Source organism: Fundulus heteroclitus, chromosome 23 (genome assembly GCF_011125445.2).
Source record: "Fundulus heteroclitus isolate FHET01 chromosome 23, MU-UCD_Fhet_4.1, whole genome shotgun sequence".
Taxonomy (NCBI): Eukaryota; Metazoa; Chordata; class Actinopteri; order Cyprinodontiformes; family Fundulidae; genus Fundulus; species Fundulus heteroclitus.
In genome coordinates this window covers 20,796,520-20,822,687 of record NC_046383.1, presented here as the reverse complement: position 1 = coordinate 20,822,687, position 26,168 = coordinate 20,796,520, and the positions used below count along the sequence as shown (strand labels likewise).

The 26,168-nt window shown below is 39.9% G+C and overlaps 1 protein-coding gene across 14 annotated transcripts in view; it reads right to left on the bottom strand.

The window, feature by feature from the left end:
* LOC105920159 (protocadherin alpha-C2) overlaps positions 1-26,168 on the bottom strand; it is a 164,343-nt gene that overhangs the window by 22,988 nt on the left and 115,187 nt on the right. The window contains exon 1 of one of the 14 annotated variants that reach the window (XM_036127260.1): positions 21,387-23,912. The exons of 10 other annotated variants lie outside the window; for them this stretch is intronic. In XM_036127260.1, the coding sequence (XP_035983153.1) occupies positions 21,387-23,765 (2,379 nt within the window). In that variant the 5' untranslated portion in view covers positions 23,766-23,912. Of the gene's footprint in view, positions 1-7,833; positions 7,887-11,820; positions 14,316-16,289; positions 18,803-21,386; positions 23,913-26,168 lie in introns of those variants that run through there. 3 more of the 14 variants (XM_036127266.1, XM_036127259.1, XM_021312378.2) reach the window with 3 other exon arrangements.

Below are 26,168 nucleotides of genomic sequence, written 5' to 3'. Positions count from 1 at the left end.
GTTCATGTAGTCCCAATGGGAATTGTTTTCTTCTTCATTGTGTAACACAATAAATTGAAATGGTCCGAATGCTGTTGTAGTCCTGCTCCAAAACGTCTGTCAAGGAAGTGCTATTTTAGAAAACCTGGTATTTATTAGCCACTGCTTGTGTAAAAAATTGTAAAGTTGAGAACCACTGCTCCCTGACAACATTTGCCACAACTAGAATAGAATAGGATTGAACATTGTCATTGCACGTCTTTAGTACAAGCAACAAAATGCAGTTTGTATCCATCCAATATAGTGTTTAGTATAACCAAAAAACATGAAAGTATGATGCAACATTATAGACTAATTTGCTTTAAGTGTGTTGGTGGCATCAAAGTTTAGATTTTCAGTAAAGACACAGTAATTTATTTTCCATGCGTGCAAGATAAATAAAGGTTTACATAAACATTACCAATTTACAACACCTTTTGCTGCACAGAACTGCACAGAAGGTTTAAATTCCCTACATCTGGAATTAAGATGAGCTATAATTATTTTCATATTAAACGGTTGTGCACCAAGTAAAGTAAAAACAATGCAACTCTCGATTGTACAATTTCATTAATGCCACCACTCTCATTGAAGGGGTTGTAAAGAAGTGTCCTTATGAAACCCTGAATCTTTTTGGTTTACTGCAGCCACTGGGCCTAGATGAGCGTCTAACCACCCACGTTATTCTTTTTCCATGGTGTTTTGCCACTCTAACCCACGCTAAATTTGCCCACAGCGATGATAGCACTTGGCATCCAGAGAGACGGGGAGAAGACAGTGACTCACTTGGATGGAGCTAAAAGGATGGACTGATAACTTCTTAAACACAAATGTATTAAAGACTGGGTGGCAAAATTGGTCATTTCAATGGAAGACTTTTTTTACAGAAATCTCATTTCATATACTTTAGTTGCATCTTAAAACTAAAGAGTGCATGCAGTTACATTTATGTCTGCATTATTATAGTTTACATTATAACAACTTTGTTAACTTCTGCTAAATATTTAAAATAATAGCCTCAATAATGGGTTTCTGTATTTATGATTTCATTATCATTAAATTAAATAGTAAGGGATTTTTATCCTTTCTTTTAATCACAGAAGGCCATCTCAGAAAGGTTCACATGTGAATCAAAATGTCTAGCTGTGACCTTCAACATATTTTTCCAGTGAGATGGTGAAACTTCTGTCTGGCAAACAAAAAAATACAGAGTTCTGTTACACCTGACCTTTCCACGTGTCTCACTGTTCACCACTTCCAACTCTTTTCTAATTTATGTATAACACAGACTTTTGAATGGCTCCCCAATGTCTGTGCCTGCGTCAGAAGCATCCATCTGTTCCAGCATTAATTGCATGCCTCTCAGCTGTGGACTATTTAATTTTTTTTTTCACTCAAGGGTGCTACAGATAATGTCATCAAAAATATTCCATGTGCAGACAGATGCCTGTCTTGCTTCAACAGATGCTCTTAAAAAAGATAATTGGCTAATTTCTGTCTATTTTATTTATGTATCCCTTCTCAAACCTGCACAGGCAGGTAGATTACTGGTATGGTGTACTATTGTGTAGATGTCTCTGAGTAGGACTGAGTGAATGTGGGTGTAGTGTAATGGTGGTCAGCATGACTAGAAAAGCGCTACAGTTTATAAATTCAGTCCATTCTGCTCTAGAGCTTCACAAGCTGCGCCACTGTGAGCCAGCTGCTGTTCCAGCTGAGGGATAGCTGAGGGGGCAATGTCTTTAATGCTATGTGAATATTTGCAGACAGAAAAAGTAAGTAAGCTGGAGCCAGCTTTAAAATTAAATGCATGTGATGGATATGCATAACAGATATTTCAGATAAAAAAAAAATGAAGCTTTCTCCATGTTCGTTGTATCTGCACCAGTATGAAAAAAGCACCTAATTTCATCAATTATGCAGCATGCCCACTAGATTAATAACGTTCTCTCCAACCCCATTAATACTGCAAGCGGCCACTCTAAAACCCATTTATATTAGTTGTCCTAGGAGACTTTTCTGTGGAATCTCCCATTTTAGTGAGTCAGAGTACAAGAGATCTACAAAGAAACAGGTAATGAGTGGGCTATCATGAAGCTTGACTCCTTACGTCATTTGCTCAGTCACCACATACAAACAGAAGCAGCCATGCAAACATAAAGGGCATTTGTGCCTGTCGGTCTAGGGACTCCTAACACAGGCAGCATAGAATGTTATCTGAGGACAAGATTATTTTGTCTGAATAAATGTGGGAAGCTAGTTTGCAGTAGTCCTCTGTGATTTTTAAATGCCAGGGAACCGCCTTCTTCAGCCAAGAGCTTTGATGAGCAGATGGGAACAGGGAAACGAAGCGTGCATTGCCTTTTGGTAAACTGTTCGGAGACAGAGATTTGGATTTCTTATTTCGTTTTCTCCTCATCACCGACTGCTGCATCCAAGCCTTAAATCTCACCCTGTTACAGTCAAAATCTAATCTACAGGGCAGATGTATTATAAAACCCAGGTTTTGAATAGTAATGGCAAAACAAAAATGGCATTAAAAAACGTTTAAAGAAACAAAATAGGTAAAAAGCCTATTTTGTTTCTTTAAACGTTTTTTAATCTTCTTTTATGTAATGGATCGGCAAAAAAATTGTCTAAGTGAGTGAAGTAAAATGAGAAAAATATGTATTTAAAAAAAGAACAAAAAAGAAAACAGAAAATTGACATGCGCCTACCCCTGTTGCTTTGAAGTGGCTGAATAATTCTGGTGCCACTATGGAGGGATTTATCAGTATGGTACTGAAGAGAACGGCCGGATCTTTTACTATTGCCAAGGTTGAATCCTGTTTGTATTAACAACTGAAAACACTGTCCAAAGAATGATTAGTTCTGGAATGTTTCACTGAATCACAACAGAGAGTAAGGCCAAAGGAACTTTAGTTGAACTACTCTTGGCTCCTTCTCTGTTTATGTTGCATTGAGTAATCGAGGTGCCTGTTTATAAGACTTCCCAGAAATTGAACAACACCACACACACACATTTCACACACACACCCTTCGAACTAAGGAGGAAGGACTCTAGGTCCGGAGCAGTCCATGTGCACAGTAAGATTTCATGTTCCCATTTACATCATACTGCATCCCTATAAAGGCTGAAAGTTACCCCATATTGTTGGGGTTGCTGTGAAATGTAGATGATTGTAAATCTGGAATAAAATAATCCCCCTGCTGGTCACTGAGAGAAGTTGTGGTGTCTGGTCTCGTCTATGTCTCTTTTTTAAGGTTCAATCCTCTCCCACACCACCAATTATATTCAAAAGTCATGTAATTAGTTAAAATAAGTCCACCTGTGTGCAATTTAATTTTCAAATGATCTGTCAGTATCAACACACCTTTTCTGAAAGGTCCAAGAGACTGTAACTACACTGAGCAAGAGACATCGCACCATGAAGACTGAGGAGATCTCCAAACAGGCCAGAGACAAAGTTATTGAGAACTAAATGTCAGGGTGGGGTTATAAAAAGATTTGCAAACCTTTAAACGTCCCCCCTGACAGAATCAAATCCAGCATTTTAAAAAAGTAAGCACACAGAGCTGGGCTTTATGCAAGAGTGGCCAAAAAAGGCAATTAGTGTTAAAATAAGAAGGCATGTTTTGACTTTGCCAAAAGTCATGTGGGTGACTCCAAAAATGTACGGAGGAAGGTGATCTGATCAGACTAAAATTAAACTCTTCGGTGTTCAAATGAGAAAACGCTGCGTTTGCCGCAAACCCAACACATCCCATCACTACCAAAACGGCATCCCCACTGTGAAACATGGTAGTGGCAGCTTCATGCTGTCGGAATGTTTTTCAGCAGCAGGGACTGGGAAACTGGTCTGAGTTGAAAGAAAGATGGATGGTGCTAAGTAGACACATATTTCTTAAGCAAAACCTATCAGTCTGCATGTGATTTGACAGTGGGACGGATGTTCACCTTTCAGCAGGACAATGAGCCAAAGCATACTGGTAAAGCAACACTCAGGTGGTTGCAGGGGGAATATTTAAATGTGTTGGGATAGCCTAGTCAAAATCTAGCCCTAAATCCAATTGAGAATCTGTGGTTAGATTTGAAGATTGCTGTTCACAAGCAAAAGGCATCCACTATGAAAGAGCTTGAGCGGTTTTTCAAACAGGAATGGGCAATAATCCCAGTGGCAAGATGTATGTGGTGAGGTCATAAAGATTATTCCAAAGCCACTCGCAACTAGAATTACCAAAAAAGGTGGCTGTACAATGTACTGCCTTTCGGGGGATGAACGCAGCTGTTTTCTGTTGTTTTGTCCTATTTGTTGTTCCCTTCATGATAAATAAAATACTTCTTGAAGTTTGTAGCTGTTTTTTGTAAATAAAATGTTACAGACTCTCTAACAATCGATTTTAATTGTAGGATCTGGGTATTAAAAAAATAAAAAATACCAAAGGGGTGAATATTTTTCCAGGCTACTGTAGCAGGGATAAAATTAAGAGATTGCAGTGTTATCTAAATGACACAGTAGAAAGCATACTCCCCAAAACGTTCAGCAAATGAATTGGAATTTGATTAGTTATGATAAAATTTGATCGTGCCAATTTATTTATATATATATATATATATATATATATATATATATATATATATATAGATAGATATAGATAGATATAGATATATATACACACACACACACACACACACACATACACTGTATATATAAATAAGCCAAATTGATAATTTACCCTAAGGTTTATTGGGTCTCTAAAACCACAACAACAACAAAAGCTGATCATTACAGGAAGCCTGTATCCAGCTGTGTATCAGGAGGTATGAGTCATGAAAAAGAAAAGGTCAATCAGAACTGCTCTGAAAAGTTAATCCCTATGTCAGCGGGGGAGGCAGACTGAACTAGAAGTGGCAGAGATGGTGAAATTGGTCCCTCTCTTGGAAGAAAATGGCAGTGCAAGGATTGGACACGTGACCCCCCCCCCACACACACACACACACACACACACACGCACTCTCTCTCCCACTGTTATCCAGCCAAGCTTTTTTCATTAAGCCAAAGTACTAAAGTGTAATCTCATCTATGACAGAGTGTGTTTGAGAGAGAGAAAGAGAGGAGGCGGGAGGGAGGCAAAGTCGTCATTCCACACTGGCGGTCAAATTCTTTATCTATTCTAGGGCAGGGACCACAGTGACAGAACTGGTTAAAAAGGTATGACATTATGTGAAGGTGAAATCAAGGGGATGGTTAAACATACAGGATGCCTTCCTCCAATCCAAACCAGGAAAATAACTGTATTAGATTCTTCATTCATCAAATACATGTTGCACAACTAAGAGGATTTATTTTGCGCAAAATGTTATTCAACATACCTGCTTGCAATAAATAATAAGAAAATCAATTTAAGTATTATGAAAATGAAAACAAAACAATAAAAATAAATGAAAGAAAAGAAATGCCTGGTTTATCATACCAGGACAGAGTTGTGCTCTCATACCTTCAGAAGATTTCTCCTTGTTAAAGTTCAGTGATAACCACAACCCTTTTTGACTCTGGTTAATAAAGCAAGCTTGTAGTGAAGATGTTCAATAGGCATGTTTGTTCTGATCCCACGTGTACCTTTCTTTCAAATATAAAGGTCATGAGAGAACAAAAAGCTGCACAAATCCCCCCTGTGGGAACACGCACTGGCTAAACAACTTCTTGCTTGTCCTGATTCCGGCATGAATCAAACAAATCCTCACTGCGGTACCAAAGAAAGCTATCTGGAAATGCAGGCAGGCTTTGGATACTTTCCTCCCAGGATGCCCTAGCTTTGTATTTCCGCCGGATTGGTGAGGAAAGATCCCGTGGTGCTGAGCATGACAAAGCTAATTTAATGAAAAAATATTCCAGCACCAGTGAGAGGGAGCATGGAGGGAGAATTTGTGAAAGCAGGGGAAGGATGATGAGAGCCTCTTTTTATGTGTGACCAATTGTAAGCCTGTGATGTTTTCACTCAGCTTCAGGTCATGCATTTAATGTGTTTTTTTTTATCCTCTCATCCTTACAAACCCTGGTTTTCTCACTATCTCATATGCAAGGCTCAAGTCTGTGCTGCTGCATTTGTGTGTCTTCCTGTTAAACCTTTTTCCCATTTCGGAACTGTGCTAATCCCTCTCTTTTGCCCTAGTCTGATTTTCTCTCTTCTTCAATTCAGCTAAAGAAAAAAACAACAGTTCTACCAAGGATGTTGCAAATGTTTAGTATGCATCTCTCTCTCTCTCTCTCTCTCTCTCTCTCTTTGTCTCTCTCCCCTCTCCTAATTTATTCTTTGTGCATCTCTTTATATCCATGCGGTTTCCTTCCAGCTTGCATCCATATGACACATGCTGGGATGGAAGTGAGAGTGGGGGCGGGTGTACCGACAGCTCCCTGGAAACAGACTGGCTCATCGTTTCATTATAGCCCAGAAACAGTCTCCATGGCAACCTAACTTCACTCTCACACAAAGGACACACCCTTGGCAATGAGAGGGAAAAAAAAAACAGGAAGTGGCACATGAGATGTGTGCGTCAGAACAGCAGCTTAATCTCAAAGCCAGTTTGTTGATTTGCTGTGACCCCCCTCCCCGTTTAGGCATGGGGTGAGGACACATTTATGTTATGCATCTAGGCCAGCTGTTGAGCCCATCTGGGTAAATGACTTGCAGTTAAAGCCTCTGCTGCAGGACACCGATCCATACACTGTGAAGCTCTTAGCTGAGAGCTCCAGCAACTATAATGTACTGTAGAATCAATAATTTATTGCCTTTTGCAGCACCGAGGAAGGCAAAGTTAGAAGCTGTTATCATATGGAAACTCTGGAGCCTAAAATCCTCATTTTATGCTGACAGCTGGCATTGAAATGACGCATGCATATTAAACCACTGCTACTTCGATGAGACACTAAATTGCATCTTATGTAAATACGGACTGTTCAGTAGCATATAGAATGGTGCCTGGTGAAAAAGCCTTCCCTCCTCCTGCCCTTTAAAACACCGGTTTAGCTGTGATTGACATTGGGGGACATGTCCGGCCCCGCCCAGCCGCAGAGCAGGAGGGAGAGCTGTGCCGAAGTGTGCTGATACCTCGATCGGAACAGAAGCTCCCCACTGCCACTACTGCAAAGGGTAGCGGAAAATTACCTGCCCCTCCCCCGCTTTCTACCTCAAACACAGAGAGCCGCAGCGTACTGTGCACAAGCTGAACCACTTACGCAGAGAGGCAGCTCCGGACATTGTTTCGGGAATCGGAGGATTCGCAGCTTGCGCATAACCTACATGGTGCATCAACATTATCGGACATGGAGCTGCGCACAGCAAACGCAAGTCCAGTCAGACGGTGCCTGTAGCGTGCTGTCGTGCTTAAATCACTCGCTGACCCACTTAAATGATGCTCATGGCCTCAGTCGCAATATTGAGAGCTTGTGTGTGAGAGCACGGAGCTGTGTTTCACTCTTCTTGCCAGCTAACAAACCAAATGACTGGAGCTTTGACAGATCATAGCACGCGTGTGCATCCTGAACCACTCCCTGAAATGAGGTCATAGCGTCTGAGTAAGCCACAACATCATGAATCCACCGAAACAAAAGTGTGCCACCGAGCCTCACCGGTGATTTCTGAACCCAAACCACCAGTGACGCATATAAATATTTATAATACGACGATGAATACGGAACAAGCTTCTGCACCAAAGCCCACTTGACTTGACATGGAACTGGGTTTTGTAAACACATTAAGGATTGTAATGAAAATATATTAAATCAGATTTACAGGGCTCCACACCTGATAAGATGCATGTATGCAGAAATGGAGTTAATTTCCTGTTAGCTCCTTCAGCTGCTCCCCTTCTCCAGGAGGGAGTGTGGAAGTGGGGGAGGGGAGGAAGTCAGTAGCATGGAGGATAGAGAAGAGAAAAGGAGCGCCTGTGAAATGGATGTCATGAATCAGGCTTTCCTATGAATAAATATTTTGAGAGAAAGAATGTTAAAGAAATGTAAATAATAATATGAAAAAAAATACATTATTGTACATTAGTAGACCAGGAACATTACACCTAAAACCTGAGAAACTCCAGTGTCTAAAATATACAAAACGTATTGGGACATAAAAGGCATAACATAACCCCAGGAAGAAAATAGGAATATATTTATAGTGTTATGGCACGTAGCAGCCAGAGAGTAGGAAACATTATGGTTTAGACTATCCACACAGAAATAAAACTATCAGGGAGAATTAAGATAATAATAACAGAAATAATAATAATAATAAAAAAGATGTAAAACTAAATAAAAAGAAACACCCAGCTAAATGACAGCACATATTACCCTGGTAATTTTTGAAATTGAGAAGAACATAAGATTTCTCATATAGTTTATGGAATATAAACTTTGTATGAAAGCTTTGCACCGTCAAATTTTGCTAGATAGGTTTATATCTCACACAGAAATCAAATGTACTAAATAAAAGTGGGTTTCTTTGTAACTGAAAAGTAAAAGTGTAAAACAAATAATTTTTGAAATATTACGTATGCCTGCTTTCATGTATGGATCTTTTTCAAAAGAGATGTTTTAACTTGCCTAAGAAAAAAAAAAACATGTGAGGCAAAGCAGGTTACATTATGTTTCTTTCTGCTCTGCACAAATTAACTTATATAGCAATTTTCTACTTTCCACTGTACTTCATACACCAACACATAGATAGGTAGGAAACTTTAAGTTAAGAGCCTTGCCCAGGGACACAGGCATATGAAGGAGGAAGCTGGAATCAAGCCCACAACCTTCCAACTGCAAGAAAATAACACAACCAGCTGAGCCACATTCACCCACAGAAGCCCTTCTGTCATGTCACAACTACAAGTTTGAGTTAGTGGTAAACTAATACAAAGTAAATGGTAAATAACCTGTACGTCTATGGTACTTTATGAAGTCTGGCAACCCAAAGAGCTTTACACTACATTCAGTCATTCACCCATTCACATGCTGACAGTAGTAAGCTAAACTGTAGCCACACCTGCCCTGGGACAGACTGACAGAAACAAGGCTGTCAGACAATTGGCACCACCAGACCCCTGACCACCTGGGGTCCAGTCAGGCGTTCGTACTGGCAACCCACCGGTTACAGGGTGAACTCCTAGCTCTTGTGCCACTGTCACACCTCATGCAGAAGTAGTGTACAACTAGTGGAAGGAAAATAACATATTTTACAAAAATGTTTTTTCCTAAATCTGAAAAGTGTGGTGTGCATATACTGTATATTCAGTCCCTTTTAATCTGATACCCTTAAATAAAACCCAGTGCAATTAACTGCCTTTTAGAAGTCGATAATTAAATGAATACAGTTTACCTATGTCTAATCTAAAGTCATAATGAATTCAACTACTTTGGGAAGGCCTCAGTAGTTTGCTGGACAACATTATGGGCTCGACAAACGGCTTTTTTCACTACCATAGTGAAAACCCAACACACGGGATGCAACAGAGACAGCAGCGTTTCCAATCATGCTGTTGTATCGCTTGTTTCCCATAAATTTTATTTGCTATGAAATTGGAGGGCTTTTGATATTTTCAAAGCAGTCCGTGACAGACAAAGATAAGGAGTCAGAAGATTTTACTGGAATTGTCTGAAATCTTGTACGCATGTCTACTCTACAAAAGAAAAATACAACTGGGTTCATCTTATACTACAGATAAGGAAACAGTCTGGAGAATATCATCATTTTAAGGGCAGACCACATGGGTGATCGACACAATTGCATGGCTGAAGTGTGATGCGACAGTGAAAAAAAGTTGAACATTGTTCAACTTTCTTGTGTCGCGTTGCAAACTCTGGTGTGCATGCTATGTGTATGAGCTCAACATTTCACAAGCACGAATTTCGCTGGTTGCTTGGCTGGAGAAAGGCAAGTGATTGTCGCCTCATCACATAAATTCCTTGAAAAATGAATGGAGAGGGAGAGGCGTAGCTCCATGTGTCAAGCCCTTTAATAGGCAAACTACATCAGAAAAGGAACACATCACAACATTGAGCGTGATCTTTGAGAGTTTTAAAGCTTTGAACATCCCTTTGAGAAAGAAAGAAAGAAAATGGCGTCACTGCAAACCGACCAAGACATGGCTTTCAACATAACTTGACATGCCGGGGAAGTCGAGCATTAATACACAACAAAGGACACTACAAAAACGTGACCTTTATCAAAGCGCGACAACGAGAAAGCCATTTCAGAAAGAAACCAAATAGAATGCCACAAGCCATGTAAGGGACACAGCAAACATGCCGAAGAAAGTTACAAAACTAGATAACACCAACATGAATCTTTAAATCCAGAGAAGAGTTCTTTCCTTAGGTTTTTTGTCTTTATATCTTAAAATTGCAATTTGTATCTTATATTGTTAGTTTTTTCATCTATAAACAGAACAAAAGTATATTTAATATCCTAATTTATAATACAGAACACATTCCTACACTATTTGGGTATTTAAAAGATTAATAAAACCTTTTTACAGCTATATAATTCAGTCTGTCATTAACAAATGTCCTGCTTTTAAATTATGACAAGACAGAAGTTGTAATCTTTGGACCTAAAGATTCTAAGTCCTAAAAAAATAAACTTTTTAATCAATCACTTAATCTGGATGGCATTAAATGGGATTCTGGTAATAAAGTAAAAATAAAAAAAACTTGGTGTTATTTTTGGCTAAGACATGTCATTTAAATCCCGTTTTAAACATATTTCCAGGGTTTGCTTTTTTCACCTCAGGAATATTGCCAAAATTAGTAAAATTCTGTCCAGGGGTGACGCTGAAAAACCAACTTAGTCCATGCATTTGTTACTTCAAGGCTGGACTTTTGTAATTCTTTACTATCAAGCAGTCCACAAAATGCTGTTCAAAGTCTTGAGTTGATCCACAATGAGAGTTCTGATGAATATGATCATATTTCTCCAATTTTATCTTCCCTTCACTGGCTTCCTGTTAAATCAAGAATATAATTTAAAATTCTCCTTCTCACATATAAAGCCCTTAATAATCAAGCTCCATCATATATCCGAGAGTCTCTAAAAGTAGAATTGGAGGCAGGTCCTTTAGTTTTCAGGCTACTCTCCTGTGGAACCAACTCCCAGTTTTGGCCAGTGAGGCAGAAACCCTGTCTACATTTAAGACTAATCTTAAAACTTTTAATTTTTCACAAAGCATGTAGTTTGAGTGGCTTCATGCATGCAGAGTATGAGGGATTTATGCAGAGCCATCGACAATGCAGACGGCCGTCTACTGTGGCTCTACGCTCTTTCAGGAGGAGTGAATGCTGCTTGTCAAGATTTGATGCAATCTACAGGGTTTCCTTACATGGGAAACTTTTTGACCAATCTGTATAATTTGATTGAATTTGACTTTGTAAAGTGCCTTGAGATGACGTGTTGTGAATTGGCGCCATATAAATAAAATTGAATTGAACTAAACAATAGTTACTGTTTTGAGACGCTTGTGTTACACTTCGCTGTGTGAAAAGTGCTCTTTAAATACATTATATTAGCGTTTTTACTTGCTTATTTTTTTGGGGTCACGAAGTTGAAAAAAATTACATGAGTAGGTGGATCAGTTAAGGTTTGGTGCTTTAATTCGTTGAAGCTATCCGTGATACTATTAGTACTGTGAAGGGTGAAACGATCCATCCAGCACCAAGGACAGCGCTCCAACCTAGGCAGTGAACTGGCTAGTGATAATAGAAGATGGGATTATTCTCCAAACAGGAGAGGGTGATCAAAACACAGGTTAGTTCTTACCTTCTCTTTGTTTGGTAAAGTTTGAGTTCTGGTAAAAGTGTCTCCTCCATTAATACTGATCAGTTCAGCATCTGCAGGTGGAAACGGTGCGGGGAAAACCACTACATCACTCTTCAGTGTGTCTGAGCTGAAACACACGTCATACTGCTGGGTAGCTTTAGAGTAAGACCAGCTCCCGTCAGGGTGGGTGGTGATCATGGGGGCGCTGTACCTGCTGAAAGTGCCGTCTGTCCTGTGGCATCTGACAGCTATTAGACTGATGAGACTCAGCAGGAAGATCACAGACACCGACGCGATGGCGATCAGCAGATACAAGTTCAAGTCAGAGAAGCTGTCCTCCTTTATAGGAACATGTCTGAACTGAGTCTGGACGTCAGCTGTGCTTTCAACCACCATCACCTCAATAGACACCGTAGCTGACAGGGAAGGTTCTCCGTTATCAGAAACCAGCACCACCAAGGGGTGGGTTTTCAGATCATTGTCACTCATTCTCCTCTTAGTCCTGATTTCCCCGGTGCTGGTTCCAATCTTGAACAAGTTGTTTCCTTTGGGCTCAGACAGGTGATAAGAAAGCAGCGCATTGTATCCAGAGTCTGCGTCCACAGCCCTGATCTTTGCTACAAAGTATCCTGCTTCAGCAGAATAAGGGATGGTCTCACTGTTAACAGAACCGTGTTCAGAATAAGGAGCTAAAATGGTTGGATTATTATCATTTTCATCCAGGATTAAAACATTAACAGTCACGTTGCTGCTGAGCAGAGGAACACCAGAGTCTGTGGCCTGAACTTTAAACTGAAATGTTTTTAACTCTTCGTGGTTAAATGCCTGCAGACTGATTACATCTCCTGTTTGTGAGTTTATGTTTAAAACTGAAGTTATTGGAATATTTTTTGAAAAGTTACCTAATAATGAATATATCACTTTAGCATTTTCTGCTTCATCTGGGTCTTGTGCCATTATAATAGCAACAGTAGATCCAACTGCACTATTCTCTTTTACATAAACATTTATTACAGGCTTTGAGAAATGAGGGGCATTGTCATTAACATCAGAAATGTGAACAGGGATAACATTAGTACTAGAGAGAGGTGGATTTCCCTCATCCGTAGCCAAAATGGTTACATTATAGTATGACACGCGCTCTCTGTCAAGTTCTCCATCAACTGTCAACGAATAATAATTTTTATAGTTTAGCTTAAGCTTGAAAGGAACAGACCCAATGATCTTAGCACTGGTGAGACCATTTTTACCTCCATCTTTGTCAGTCACAGTCACCAGAGCAACAACAGTTCCTGTTTCAGCATCTTCTTTAATTGGACTCATCAAGGATGTGACCACAATCTCCGGGATGTTGTCATTAACATCAATCACTTCCACCAAAATTTTACCATGCACACTCCGTGAAGGTGTACCTTTATCCCTCGCTTGTATGCGGATATCATACGCAGCACTTTCTTCATAGTCTATCTTTCCTATGACAGTTATTACCCCTGTGTCGGGGTTTATTGAGAATAAAGCACCCGGATTGAAATTTCCTCTTGGAATAAATGAGTATAATATTTCACTGTTTATTCCTTCATCTGAATCTACAGCACTAACAGTGAGAACGGAAGATTGCAAAGGAGTGTTTTCATGGACCTGGGCCTTATACAAAGATTGAGTAAATACTGGACTATTGTCATTAATATCCATTACATGTACAGTGAGTGTTAATGTCCCTGACCTGGAAGGTTTACCTCCATCAAAAGCTGTTAGAATAAGGTGAATAGCTGCTTTCTTTTCTCTGTCTAAGGATTTTTGCAGCACTAACTCGGCAGACTCACTGTGCTGTCCTCCGCTTTGCACGTCAAGCGAAAAATATTCATTGGGACTCAGCTTGTAGCCTTTTACCGCGTTACTCCCCGTGTCTGCGTCGTTTGCCATAGGTAGTAAATATTTTTCCCCGGAAAAAGAAGATTCTGAAATATTCAAAGTCATTCCCTTTTCACGAAACGATGGTGCATTATCATTGATGTCAATAATTTGAATTTCTATACGATGTAGATGCATCGGGTTGCTTAACATGGCTTCTATATTCAGCGCACATTTTTCCGTGTTTGGACAAAGCTCTTCGCGATCGATCCTGTTACAAACATACAGGGTCCCTGCTTTCAAATCCACGTCAAAATACTTCTGAGAATTCCCAGAGACTATTCGTAAATCCCGTCTTTCCAACTCTTTCACGCTGATTTGTAAATCCTTGGCGAGATTTCCCACTATTGTTCCTTTGTCAACCTCCTCGGAAACGGAGAACGAGAGCTGCGCCGTGGCCGTGCCACAGAAATAAAGCAGAGCCCAGATGCGTATCCAGACTGCGTCTCCGTGCCATTCACGTCCCATTGCTGCCAGGCCAGGAATAAATAAATAAAATACAATCTAATTTCGGAACATCTCCGCTTTGTGGCAAATAGCAGAGGCTCCCTCTCTAGCGTGAGCGAATATGTTTTCTCATAAAGCAGCGCTCTACCATGGCTACATATGGGGAGGAGGAGCCTGACGCAAAAAAAAAAAAAAAAAAAAAAAGGAGGGCCACTCACAAATGTGTGGTCTCCAGCGACATCAACTGCTGGTTTCTTATGTATGAATACTGTAATTTGATTGCAATATTAATGACAAGAAGTTTATCTGAACATTAGAAAAAGCTAAAAACGAATATTGGCGTTCAGTGCACAAATAAAAGCAGAAGTGTAGAGTTTTATTTCTGCTAAAACAATCTAAAGACAAAGTACAGCTTCCTCTGACAGCTTCAACAATAATACTATCCCAATTACCGCTGTTCCAAATGAAAATGTCAAGCATGAAGCACTAAGGACCAAGACGTGCGGTAGGGTTCATAGCTGGTGAGGCACTGACGTCATCAGAGTCAGATTTACAAATATATACACTCTACAGAGTAGACTCATTGCAAATTGCTGAAAGAGACTGATTGAGCCAAATAAATTGACCAAGAGACATGGAAAAAATATTGATTCTTTGATGGAAAAAAATAAAACTAAATTATATGTCATTTGATTGGTAACAGTTTACGAGTTATGACGGATTTCCGCATTTGTAACACATTTAAAAACTATAACCCACATTACGCACATTTAATTACAAAAACAAAACATCGCTGTCTTACCTCTGCTTATAAATTAAGTCCATGCGGCGCTCTTTCTAAACAAAAATATCGGTAATTTTCCAGTAAAAGTCCTTATTATCTTTCTTCAGTTTTAAAAGTCTCTCAGTCTCAATGGAGATCACTGCCAGGGAGGAAAGCCTTCCTTGATCAGTCCTTTTCCGGCTGTATGTTTAGAGTCTTTTTAGTGCCTTACTTGTTTAGCATAACTCGCTAATAATACATCCATAACTTGCTGTCGCTCTACAGTTTTAGGATCAGGAGCGGTGCCCCTTGAGCGCCCCCTGCCTAGAGGCCAAGGAACTGCCTCACCTACAACCAGTGCTTTGCCGGTTATGATCGCGCAGCAGCACGAGAACATGTTACCTGCACACAGTTTGAAGACCAAAACACAATTCGTAATCCACATAAATTAAATTGTGGAAAATCAGTTCATAATTGTTTGAACAACTGAATTTATGATCTAGAGACAGGAAGATGCATTCACAGAATGGAAGCCAGCGCAGTTACCATGGGATTGCGCAATCCAGAAGAGGCCAAGCTCGCTGCGGCCTCACCGGCTTCACTATCAAGAGCCACCAAGGATTTACATGAAAATTAGGGAAAAGTCTGCGATTTTAAAGAAAATATGATAAAAAATTAGGAAATTAGATATAAAAAAATACTTATTACAAATGACTTAGTGAATCAAATTTTATATTATGTTATTATATATTTTCTTTCCTTCCATGATGACAAGTGAGGCCTGGCCTCACTTGCGTCCCCTGACTGCACGTCACTGCTACGGACAGAGTCCACAGCTGGATGTCTTCACTCAGATTGTGCTTGATTTCTTTAATTAAAATAATGGCGATGAACATCTATTTTAGATTGTTTTAGATAACACATTAAAGATTACTTATCTTGGTGGGGAAAACACTTTCCAAATGAAAGTTTTAGCAGAATTAGTATGCATATGTTCAGCCAGAGAATGCCAGGCAATTTTAACATTTTGTTTTCATAGCCATTTGAAAAAACACATTTCCAATCACAAAATCTTGTCAACAAAACTAAAAGATAGACGAAATATCACTAGGAGAGGCACCAAAGAAAACAGAGCATACGGTCATGGGTTGAACAGCAAAACAACCACAATATATGTTGGTTATGTTATAAAAATCTAAAAATATCACCAAGTATATAAAATTGTAATTAGATCACCCATTAAAAGACGGCATGCTACAAACCTAAAAAGGCAAAAATCCTAAATTATTACTTGTGATGGAGTCATAATAATAAAAAAAAAAACATATGCTGTCTCTGCCTTTCTTACCTTTTCTTTGTTCGGTAAAGTCTGAGTTCTGGTAAAAGTATCTCCTCCATTAATACTGATCAGTTCAGCATCTGCAGGTGGAAACGGTGCGGGGAAAACCACTACATCACTCTTCAGTGTGTCTGAGCTGAAACACACGTCATACTGCTGGGTAGCTTTAGAGTAAGACCAGCTCCCGTCAGGGTGGGTGGTGATCATGGGGGCGCTGTACCTGCTGAAAGTGCCGTCTGTCCTGTGGCATCTGACAGCTATAAGACTGATGAGACTCAGCAGGAAGATCACAGACACCGACACGATGGCGATCAGCAGATACAAGTTCAAGTCAGAGAAGCTATCGTCCTTTATAGGAACATGTCTGAACTGAGTCTGGACGTCAGCTGTGCTTTCAACCACCATCACCTCAATAGACACCGTAGCTGACAGGGAAGGTTCTCCGTTATCAGAAACCAGCACCACCAAGGGGTGCGTTTTCAGATCGTTGTCGCTCATTCTCCTCTTAGTCCTGATTTCCCCGGTGCTGGTTCCAATCCTGAACAGGTTGCTTCCTTTGGGCTCAGACAGGTGATAAGAAAGCAGTGCATTGTATCCAGAGTCTGCGTCCACAGCCCTGATCTTTGCTACAAAGTATCCTGCTTCAGCAGAATAAGGGATGGTCTCACTGTTAACAGAACCGTGCTCCGAATAAGGAGCTAAGATGGTTGGATTATTGTCATTTTCATCCAGAACACACAAATTTACAGTTACACTGCTGCTGAGTGGAGGCACGCCAGAGTCTGTGGCTTTAACTTTAAACGGAAATGTTTTTAACTCCTCATGATTAAAAGACTGCAGACTGATTATATCTCCAGTCTCTGAGTTGATGTTTATAAACGAAGACACAGGGATATTTTTCGCATCACCTTCCAAAGAGTATGTTACTCTCCCGTTTTCATTTATATCAGGATCAACTGCAGTTATGGTAAAAATGCGGGCTCCAACGGGGCTGTTTTCCTTTACGTAAACATTCATCACGGAATCGTGGAAACGAGGTGCATTGTCATTGATATCGGAAACTTGTACATTGATAACACTCGTGCTGGACAGAGACGGGGAGCCGTCATCACTTGCTATAATTGTGACATTATATGAAGGATTTGCTTCTCTATCAAGTGGTCCATCTACAACTAAAGAGTAATAGCTCTTATAATTAGAATTTAGCTTAAAAGGAGTTGAACCAACAAGATTACAACGAGTTTGGCCGTTTTTGCCTCCGTCTTTGTCCGTCACTGTAACTAAGGCGACAACGCTTCCTACTTCAGCATTTTCTTTAACCGGGTTCATCAGTGACGTCACAATAATTTCTGGAGTATTGTCGTTTACATCCACTACTTCAATCAAAATCTTTCCATTTGATCTCCGAGGTAACGCACCTTTGTCTGCTGCTTGTACATGAATTTCATACGCTGGTTGTATTTCATAATCTAATTTCCTTTTAACACTAATTACACCTGTTTCTGAATTTATAAAGAAGGTGTCGGCGGGATTGAAGCTGGCACGTTTGACAAAAGAGTAAATTATCTTTGCATTTTCTCCCTCGTCTAAATCCGTGGCATTAAGCTGAATAATAGTAGATCCTATTGGAGCATTTTCATTAACGCGAGCTTTATAGAGTGTTTTGCCAAAAGACGGCGAGTTATCATTGGCATCTAAAACATGAATAATGATTTGTACACTTCCGGATTGTGGAGGTCTGCCTCCATCTGTGGCGGTGAGCGTTAGTTTAATAACTTTTTGCTTTTCCCGGTCCAAAGCTTTCAGAAGCGCTAGTTCAGCAGAAGCGCCGTGTTCTCCGCCGCTCTGTACATCGAGGGAAAAGTATTCGTTTACACTGAGCTTGTACGTCTTCACAGAATTGCTGCTTGAATCTGCATCGACTGCCAAAGGCAGCAAGAAGCGCTCCCCCACTTGAGAAGATTCAGAAACATTGAGAGAAAATGATTTCTCCACGAAAGCGGGCGCGTTGTCATTTATATCACTGATCGCCACCTCAATGCGTCTGTGCGCCACGGGATCACTCAGTATGGCCTCAACGTTCAATACACATTTAACAGCGTTTAGACAAAGCTCCTCACGATCTATTCTGTCGTTGACATAAAGATCCCCCGTTTTAAAATTAGCCTCAAAATATTTCTTACTGTATCCCGACACAATATTTAGATTCCTGGTTTGCAGGTCCCGAACATTGACATTTAAATCCTTTGCGAGGTTCCCGACCACGGTTCCTTTGTCCGCCTCCTCGGCAACAGAGTATGATATCTGGGCTGCAGACCAGTCGGATACAAACAACATAAGCAGCGAAACGAGAATCCCATCATTCCTTCCTCTGCCCATCGCTGATATAAGAGAAAGGGTCCAGATCTTAATTATTTCTATAATAAAGCCACTCGTTCTGCCAAAATTCTTAAAGCAAATGATTCCACTCCCCTGCTTTCAGCCATGGTTTCTGCTCCTCTACAAAGCGCACATCGTCTGCTGTGACGCATAGAAGGAAAGGAGGAGACTAAAAACAGCGAGCTCACACAACACACGGTCATCAACGACCCCACGCGTTGCAACCATAAACTGTGAGAAACGTCCAAAAAATAGCACACCCACTGGGTCACAAATAACGCGTGTAACATATGAGCCCATGGCATTAGAGTAAAAACAAACTAAACTAAAAGTGAAAAACTGGACAATCAACCATAGCAGGTGTTGTGATCCGACAGCAGATATCACAACTGACATGACAACGTGCATTATAGAAAAAAAGAATATATATTTTGTATATATAGGCCCGGAGTGGCTAACAAGGAGGACCGGGACAATTCCCGGTGTGCCAGTCTGATATTTGGGCAGATGTTCCCCCTTTTCTTTTTTTTATTTTTTTTTTTATTTATTGGGCTGTTTAGTTATGATATTGTGGAGTGAATCCCGCCGCTACGCAGCCGCTATCCCTGGGCTGCCTCCGCCTCCACTGGAAGCTCTATTTCTTTTTTTTCCCGCGCACCCTCACGTAACGTCAGTGCTCTCGGTCAACGGTGTATGAAAGGTGTTGAAAGAGAGGGGGCAGCGCGGTGGAGAAAGTTAGAATTAAAGAGGAAAGCTCTCAAAACAGCCGCTGCTGAATGTGGAAAAATGGGCAGCTTATTCAATTAAAATGAGCTCACGGCTTGAAACGTCATTTAAGACGACGAAATGGGTAAGGAAAGAGGTTGAACATTGCCTGTAAATCACCCTACAAGTTAATTATAAAGGCATTGAATTTTGTTATGGTGCATAATGTAATGTTATATAGTTTGAATAATAGTATGATGCAACGTCACATAACTTGGGAAATTTTAATTTTGAGCCCTTCAGATTCAGAAGTAAGATACAGCACCAAGTACCAGACATTAGCTCACAAGTTCTGAGTGGGTAGATAGGATTACTCATTAGGTGAATTTTAAAATTAATATAGTGACGAGAATGGTGCTGTTCTCTATGAATAGTGCACTGAGATGTTGGGTGGCTTTATTTTTATGAAACTGAAATTAATTTATCAGATGGCTTTACAAGGGGTGATTTCATTTGTGCTGGGAATTATAATCATTTTAAAAATAGGGGTGAGCAATATGGACTTTAAATTTTATTATGATATAGTGAGGCAATGTCTATCCATTTATCCATCCATTTTCTAATCCTAGTCCCTCAATGTGTGATAATGATAAAAGTTATGATAAAAGACTATTTACAGCTTTCTGGAGTCCTTTTTGCAGGTAACTGTGTGGCTGTGACTGCATGCTAATTATTGTCTGATAAGCACTAATATTATCCTTAAAAAAGCATTTGAAAATGTAACATAAATCACAACAAAAATATGTTGCATTAGGGCTCACGTTACATTAAGAAATGTGCTTTTTTATTACCAAACTATACACAGTAACTGCATTTAATTGTATTTTTGAAATTGTTAATAATTATTGATGCTCTCAATGAACCAGCAGTGGAGAAAATAGCAAAAATAACAATCCTGACAATACTGCCAGTTTTGGGGTGTTTCAGACACCACTAGTTAAAGATAAATCCAAATTCTAATCACGATATGGACCGCGACCCGACCCCGGATAAGCGGAAGATTATGGATGGATAGATGGATATGGAATTTTTCACGATAATGATAAAACGATATGATAAAGTCCCAACCCTATTTCAAAATGTGATTTAGCGTCAGAAGCAGAGCCATTAGCTATGAGGGGATTGCTCCTGTTAGTGCAGAAGAAACAGGTAAGCGACAGCAAACAGGCTTAAATTGGAGGCAACTGGACTTTCGTTCAGTTCTTTCTGAAAACATTTTGCAACCTATTCAGGAGTCTTTGTCAATTCTGGCGGCTCGCACTTGAGCAAACTGCAGCTGGTTTATATACTGTATATCTCAACTTAAAGTTTTTAGATTACAAGCCGAACAGCATGGTAGCATGGTGCTAACTTGGAGTATCACCGAGCCAGGGCTGCCTGTTTGACTAGACAAAACATTTTGTCTTTTCAGACTTGAACTATGCATTCCATATACATATAGGCCTGTCTTGATAACAAATTTTGCTGAATGGTAAATCTTCATCTAAATTATCGAGATAAACCACACCATTGTCATTTGGAGACCTTTTCAATGGATATGATAATGGCATAATAATGCAAGTATACCCTCTCAACATAACAGCTCATATAATAGGTGGTTGGCAGCCATCATTAGGCTTAAATTAAAAAAAGCTCCCACACTGGAGCAGTCATGTTCGGCTTTGACACCAATTCCATTTTTTTTTCAAACTAGCATTTCTTTGTCTCTCCCTCACGAGGCTCTCATGCTAAAATGTGAGAATCTGCCTACCTGACAGGTAGCCTGATTTAACTCCTCCTACACTGAGGAAATGAGAAGTGTAGGAGGAGGAGAAGGATGAGTACAGGGGTGCAACATACTGAAACCTTTTATGTCCAGTTTCATGGAGACAACAGGGAAACACAAGGGGCATAAAGCAAGCATACATTAAAGTTTAAGTTTTCTATCTAACAGCCAAAATATAAGTCCCATTGGTAACCTACCTTCTCTTTGTTGGGTAAAGTCTGAGTTCTGGTAAAAGTGTCTCCTCCATTAATACTGATCAGTTCAGCATCTGCAGGTGGAAACGGTGCGGGGAAAACCACCACATCACTCTTCAGTGTGTCTGAGCTGAAACACACGTCATACTGCTGGGTAGCTTTAGAGTAAGACCAGCTCCCGTCAGGGTGGGTGGTGATCATGGGGGCGCTGTACCTGCTGAAAGTGCCGTCTGTCCTGTGGCATCTGACGGCTATAAGACTGATGAGACTCAGCAGGAAGATCACAGACACCGACACAATGGCGATCAGCAGATACAAGTTCAAGTCAGAGAAGCTGTCCTCCTTTATAGGAACATGTCTGAACTGAGTCTGGACGTCAGCTGTGCTTTCAACCACCATCACCTCAATAGACACCGTAGCTGACAGGGAAGGTTCTCCGTTATCAGAAACCAGCACCACCAAGGGGTGCATTTTCAGGTCATTGTCGCTCATTCTCCTCTTAGTCCTGATTTCTCCGGTGCTGGTTCCGATCCTGAACAGGTTGTTTCCTTTGGGCTCAGACAGGTGATAAGAAAGCAGCGCATTGTATCCAGAGTCTGCGTCCACAGCCCTGATCTTTGCTACAAAGTATCCGGCTTCAGCAGAATAAGGGATGGTCTCACTGTTAACAGAACCGTGCTCAGAATATGGTGCCAGGATAGTTGGATTATTATCATTTTCATCCAGGATTAAAACCTTAACAGTCACATTGCTGCTGAGTGGAGGAACACCAGAGTCTGTGGCCTGAACTATAAACTGAAAGGTGTTTAACTCCTCATAGTTAAACGACTGTAGGCTGATTATATCTCCTGTATCTGAGTTGATGCTCAATATTGAAGAAATTGGGGTACTTTTTGGAAATCCATTCAAAAGTTTGTAGGCAATCTTTGCATTGTCATTTAGATCCGGATCAACTGCACTCATTGTGTAAATCTTTGTACCGAAAGGACTGTTTTCTTTTACATAAATGTGAACCACAGGTTCTGCGAAATGAGGTGCGTTATCATTGATATCGGCAACGTGAACAGTAATTTCTTTGATGCTAGACAAAGATGGACTTCCCTCATCTGAAGCTACGACTGTTATATTATAAACAGAAATCCTTTCTCTGTCCAGTGGTCCATCAACTACTAATGAATAGTCATTTTTGTAGTTGGACTTCAGTTTAAAAGGAAAAGACCCAACTATACTGCATCTGGCCACCCCATTGTTCCCTCCATCTTTGTCACTCACTGTAATAAAAGCAACTATCGTCCCCAGATCTGCATCTTCTTTCACTGGCGTCATCAAGGATGTGACAGATATTTCTGGAGCATTGTCATTCACATCAATCACCTCTATTAACAATTTGGCATGCGCACTACGAGGTGAGGCTCCCTGGTCTTTCGCCTGAACTCTGATTTCATACGCACGTGTTTCTTCATAATCCAGACTCCCTTTCACCGTTATTTCTCCTGTTTCAGAATTTAGATCAAACATTTTTGATGGATCCATACTTCCTGTTTTTATGAAGAAATAATTAATCTTACTGTTCACACCTTCGTCCAAATCTGTCGCATTTAACTTAATAACAAATGTTCCAGGAGTAACATTTTCTCTGATCTGCACCTTATAAAGAGATTTACTAAACACGGGAGTGTTGTCATTAACATCTATGACATTAACAGTGAGCTGCAATGTCCCTGATCTAGGCGGTTTACCTCCATCTACTGCAGTCAAAACAAGTTTAATCACTGGTTGTTTTTCTCTGTCTAAAGCTTTTTGCAACACTATCTCAGCCAAAACGCCATGTTCTCCACCACTCTGTACATCAAGTGAGAAATGTTCATTCGGACTCAGCTTGTAGCTTTTCACAGCGTTGCTTCCTATATCCGCATCCACCGCTACAGGGAGAGGAAATCTCTCTCCCGGCGATAATGACTCCGAGATATTTAATGTATGTGTTTGTTCAATAAACGAAGGCGGGTTATCATTCACATCAAGGATATTTATCTCAATGCGGTGCACGTTCATGGGGTTGCTTAAAGCCGCTTGTATTTTGACCGAGCATTTTACCAAATGAGGACAAACCTCCTCTCTGTCTATTCGCTCAGCGACAAAGAGGTTCCCAGTCTGTAAATTCACGTCAAAATATGTCTTGCTGAAACCCGAAACAATGCGTAGATCCCTGCTGTTCAGATCGTGCACGTTGAGGTTTATATCCTTGGCAATATTCCCCACAACAGTCCCTTTGTTCACCTCCTCGGAAACTGAATACGAAAGCTGCGATGCAGACCGCTCACAAAGACAAAGCAGCACAACAAAATTAGTCCAGAAATGTCCGTGTTGCCTTCGCCAAATCATCCTTAATGTAGCGACAAAACGGAGCCCAATAAATCATTGATCCTCCAAAAAAATATGAATTTCCAAAACGTTATGGATTTGTTTCTTATCCCAACCATACAACCGAGTGGCAGGGGACTACAAACGCTGATGACGGGTTATTCTTTCATACACGAACGAAGGAGGGGTTAAAGACTTTATACGTAAATGACGCAACTCATACTAATGGTCTCGGGTGACATCATGTGGTAGAAAATATGTGCACACTTAAGAGAAATAGAAAACTGACTTGGTTAAACGTTGTAAATGATACGGAATATGGCTACTGGTGGTTTAATTGTATCAACAACATAAATGTAATATTCATATATATATGTTTATACATTTGAATGTTACATTTAAATATTTAAATATAATTTCTACAATCCATCACTTGACATTTGATAATTCAATGACAAAAACATATCTTGAAAAATCCAAATAAAAACGTAAAGCTAGTTATTGTTGCACAATTGTGCAATAACTGGTTTCACTTAAAATGCCTGCATATTTTGCAGTAACGAAAAAAAGAAAAAGAAACTCGTAACTGAGTCGGTTTAGGACCCACATGGTGTTTTTCTGGGATCAGCACCATAGACAGCGACTAAGGCACTTTGTACTTTCTTGGTTTTTAAAATGAGTAATCATCTGTGATTGAGTAAAGACCGGCTCTTCCGAGACCGAGACCATGACCGAGCCCTCCGAGGCCAAGCACAAGGCCAAGGCTGAACCTTTAAAATTAGACGTATGTTATGGGACACTATGTTTTGTTTTTTTTTTTTTCCGAAAAAAGAAAAAAAAAAAAAAAAAAAAGGTTTAAAGCACAAAATGCAAAGTTAAAAAGAGGTCATTTTATTTAACTAAAAGTACTTTTCTGCGTTAAATAATAATTGTAATAAACTAATAAGGTTATTTGTAAACCGGTGCAACATTTCTAATGAGGTTCAGGGAGGAGTTTTCCAGTTATTTTATTTGTTTAATCCCTGTTTGCATAAACCTCTAAGTAAATTATGGATCTACTATGTCTAAGACACAGTACAACATTTCTCTGTAAAAACACAGATATAATACAGATGTAAACTTCGTAGCTTCAATCCTTTTGTACTCGCTGGTTTTTAATGCAGCATGCGAGTAAACGTATGGTTTTATTTAGTCTTGCAATGTTTTTTTTTATGTTTTTAACGTTGATGTATTGTTGTGATATGTAATTTCTGTCGACAGCACTTTAGCCAACAGTAATTGTTTTCAAAAACGCTATAAATAAATTTAATTTCACTACAAAACGATTATCTTCCATATCTTTGAAAGTTGACAGGCAACAGGCACATAGCAGCTTACTTGGGGGTCATTCACAATTTTCAGTAATGTAATGCATCGGAACCTGTCTACCATGTAGAAAACATACCTAAAAATAATATGTGGATAACCTTATCATTCACAACCTCATGTGATTCTTTGTGATATATGTGGACTAGTTTTATAACGTCCCATTGTATTGAACGCACCACTCACAAAGTTTCGGAACTCGATGCGCAAGCGCACTCCTTTTCTAAGGGAACTTCAGCCGTTAGCTAAGCAGTTTTTCAGAGCGGTTATGTGCTGTTAAAACTGATCAAAATAAAATGATGCAGTTACCATCCTATTGATTTTATTTGGGACCTGTTTCGACAAGCAGGAAGAGGCGGGGGCGGTGCTCTAGCTCGCGCTGTGTCCAGAACAGCAGCTGCTAAAAACTGGCCAAAACAGATCCACAGAACGCCTGGTTTTGGCTGTTCTCTGAAACGGTGTCAAAAAGGGCTGAGATTACATTGTTTATTTCTTCCACTTTTAATTAAAATACCCCCCAAAATACGAGTTGCTCTTTAGCAGAGTCATCCTCGTGTTTCTTTTTTTTCTTTTCTTTTTTTGCTGCGATGTATCCAAGACATTCAATGTCACCTGTGACTAAAATAAATTTGCCACAGAGGCAGAAGAGGATCACCACATCCGTCAAATTATTCCTCTGAGTTCAACGGCAGTGATGCTGCAGTACTCAACAATAAGTGTAAAAATGTAGTTGATCTTTGTAACTGCAACCTGATAAATTCCGATTATCTCTTGCGGCTTTAAACCGTATTTAGTTTTGCTTTGCCATGGTTTTATCATGTAAGATACAACTGGAAAGCGACTTTTCATGCGAAAACTGCATGCACTTTAGAATGTACTTAAAGAATGATAGATCCAACTCCTTGAACACATGGTCTGTTACATGTTAGAAACACACTACTGGGAATGTCTGGTTGGACATCCAGGTTGTACAGTTTTGCACCTTGAAGGTTTAAAATTATTGTATAGTATTTACTATGGGCACGCGTGCATCAACGATGGAACGATTGAGTAATTAAA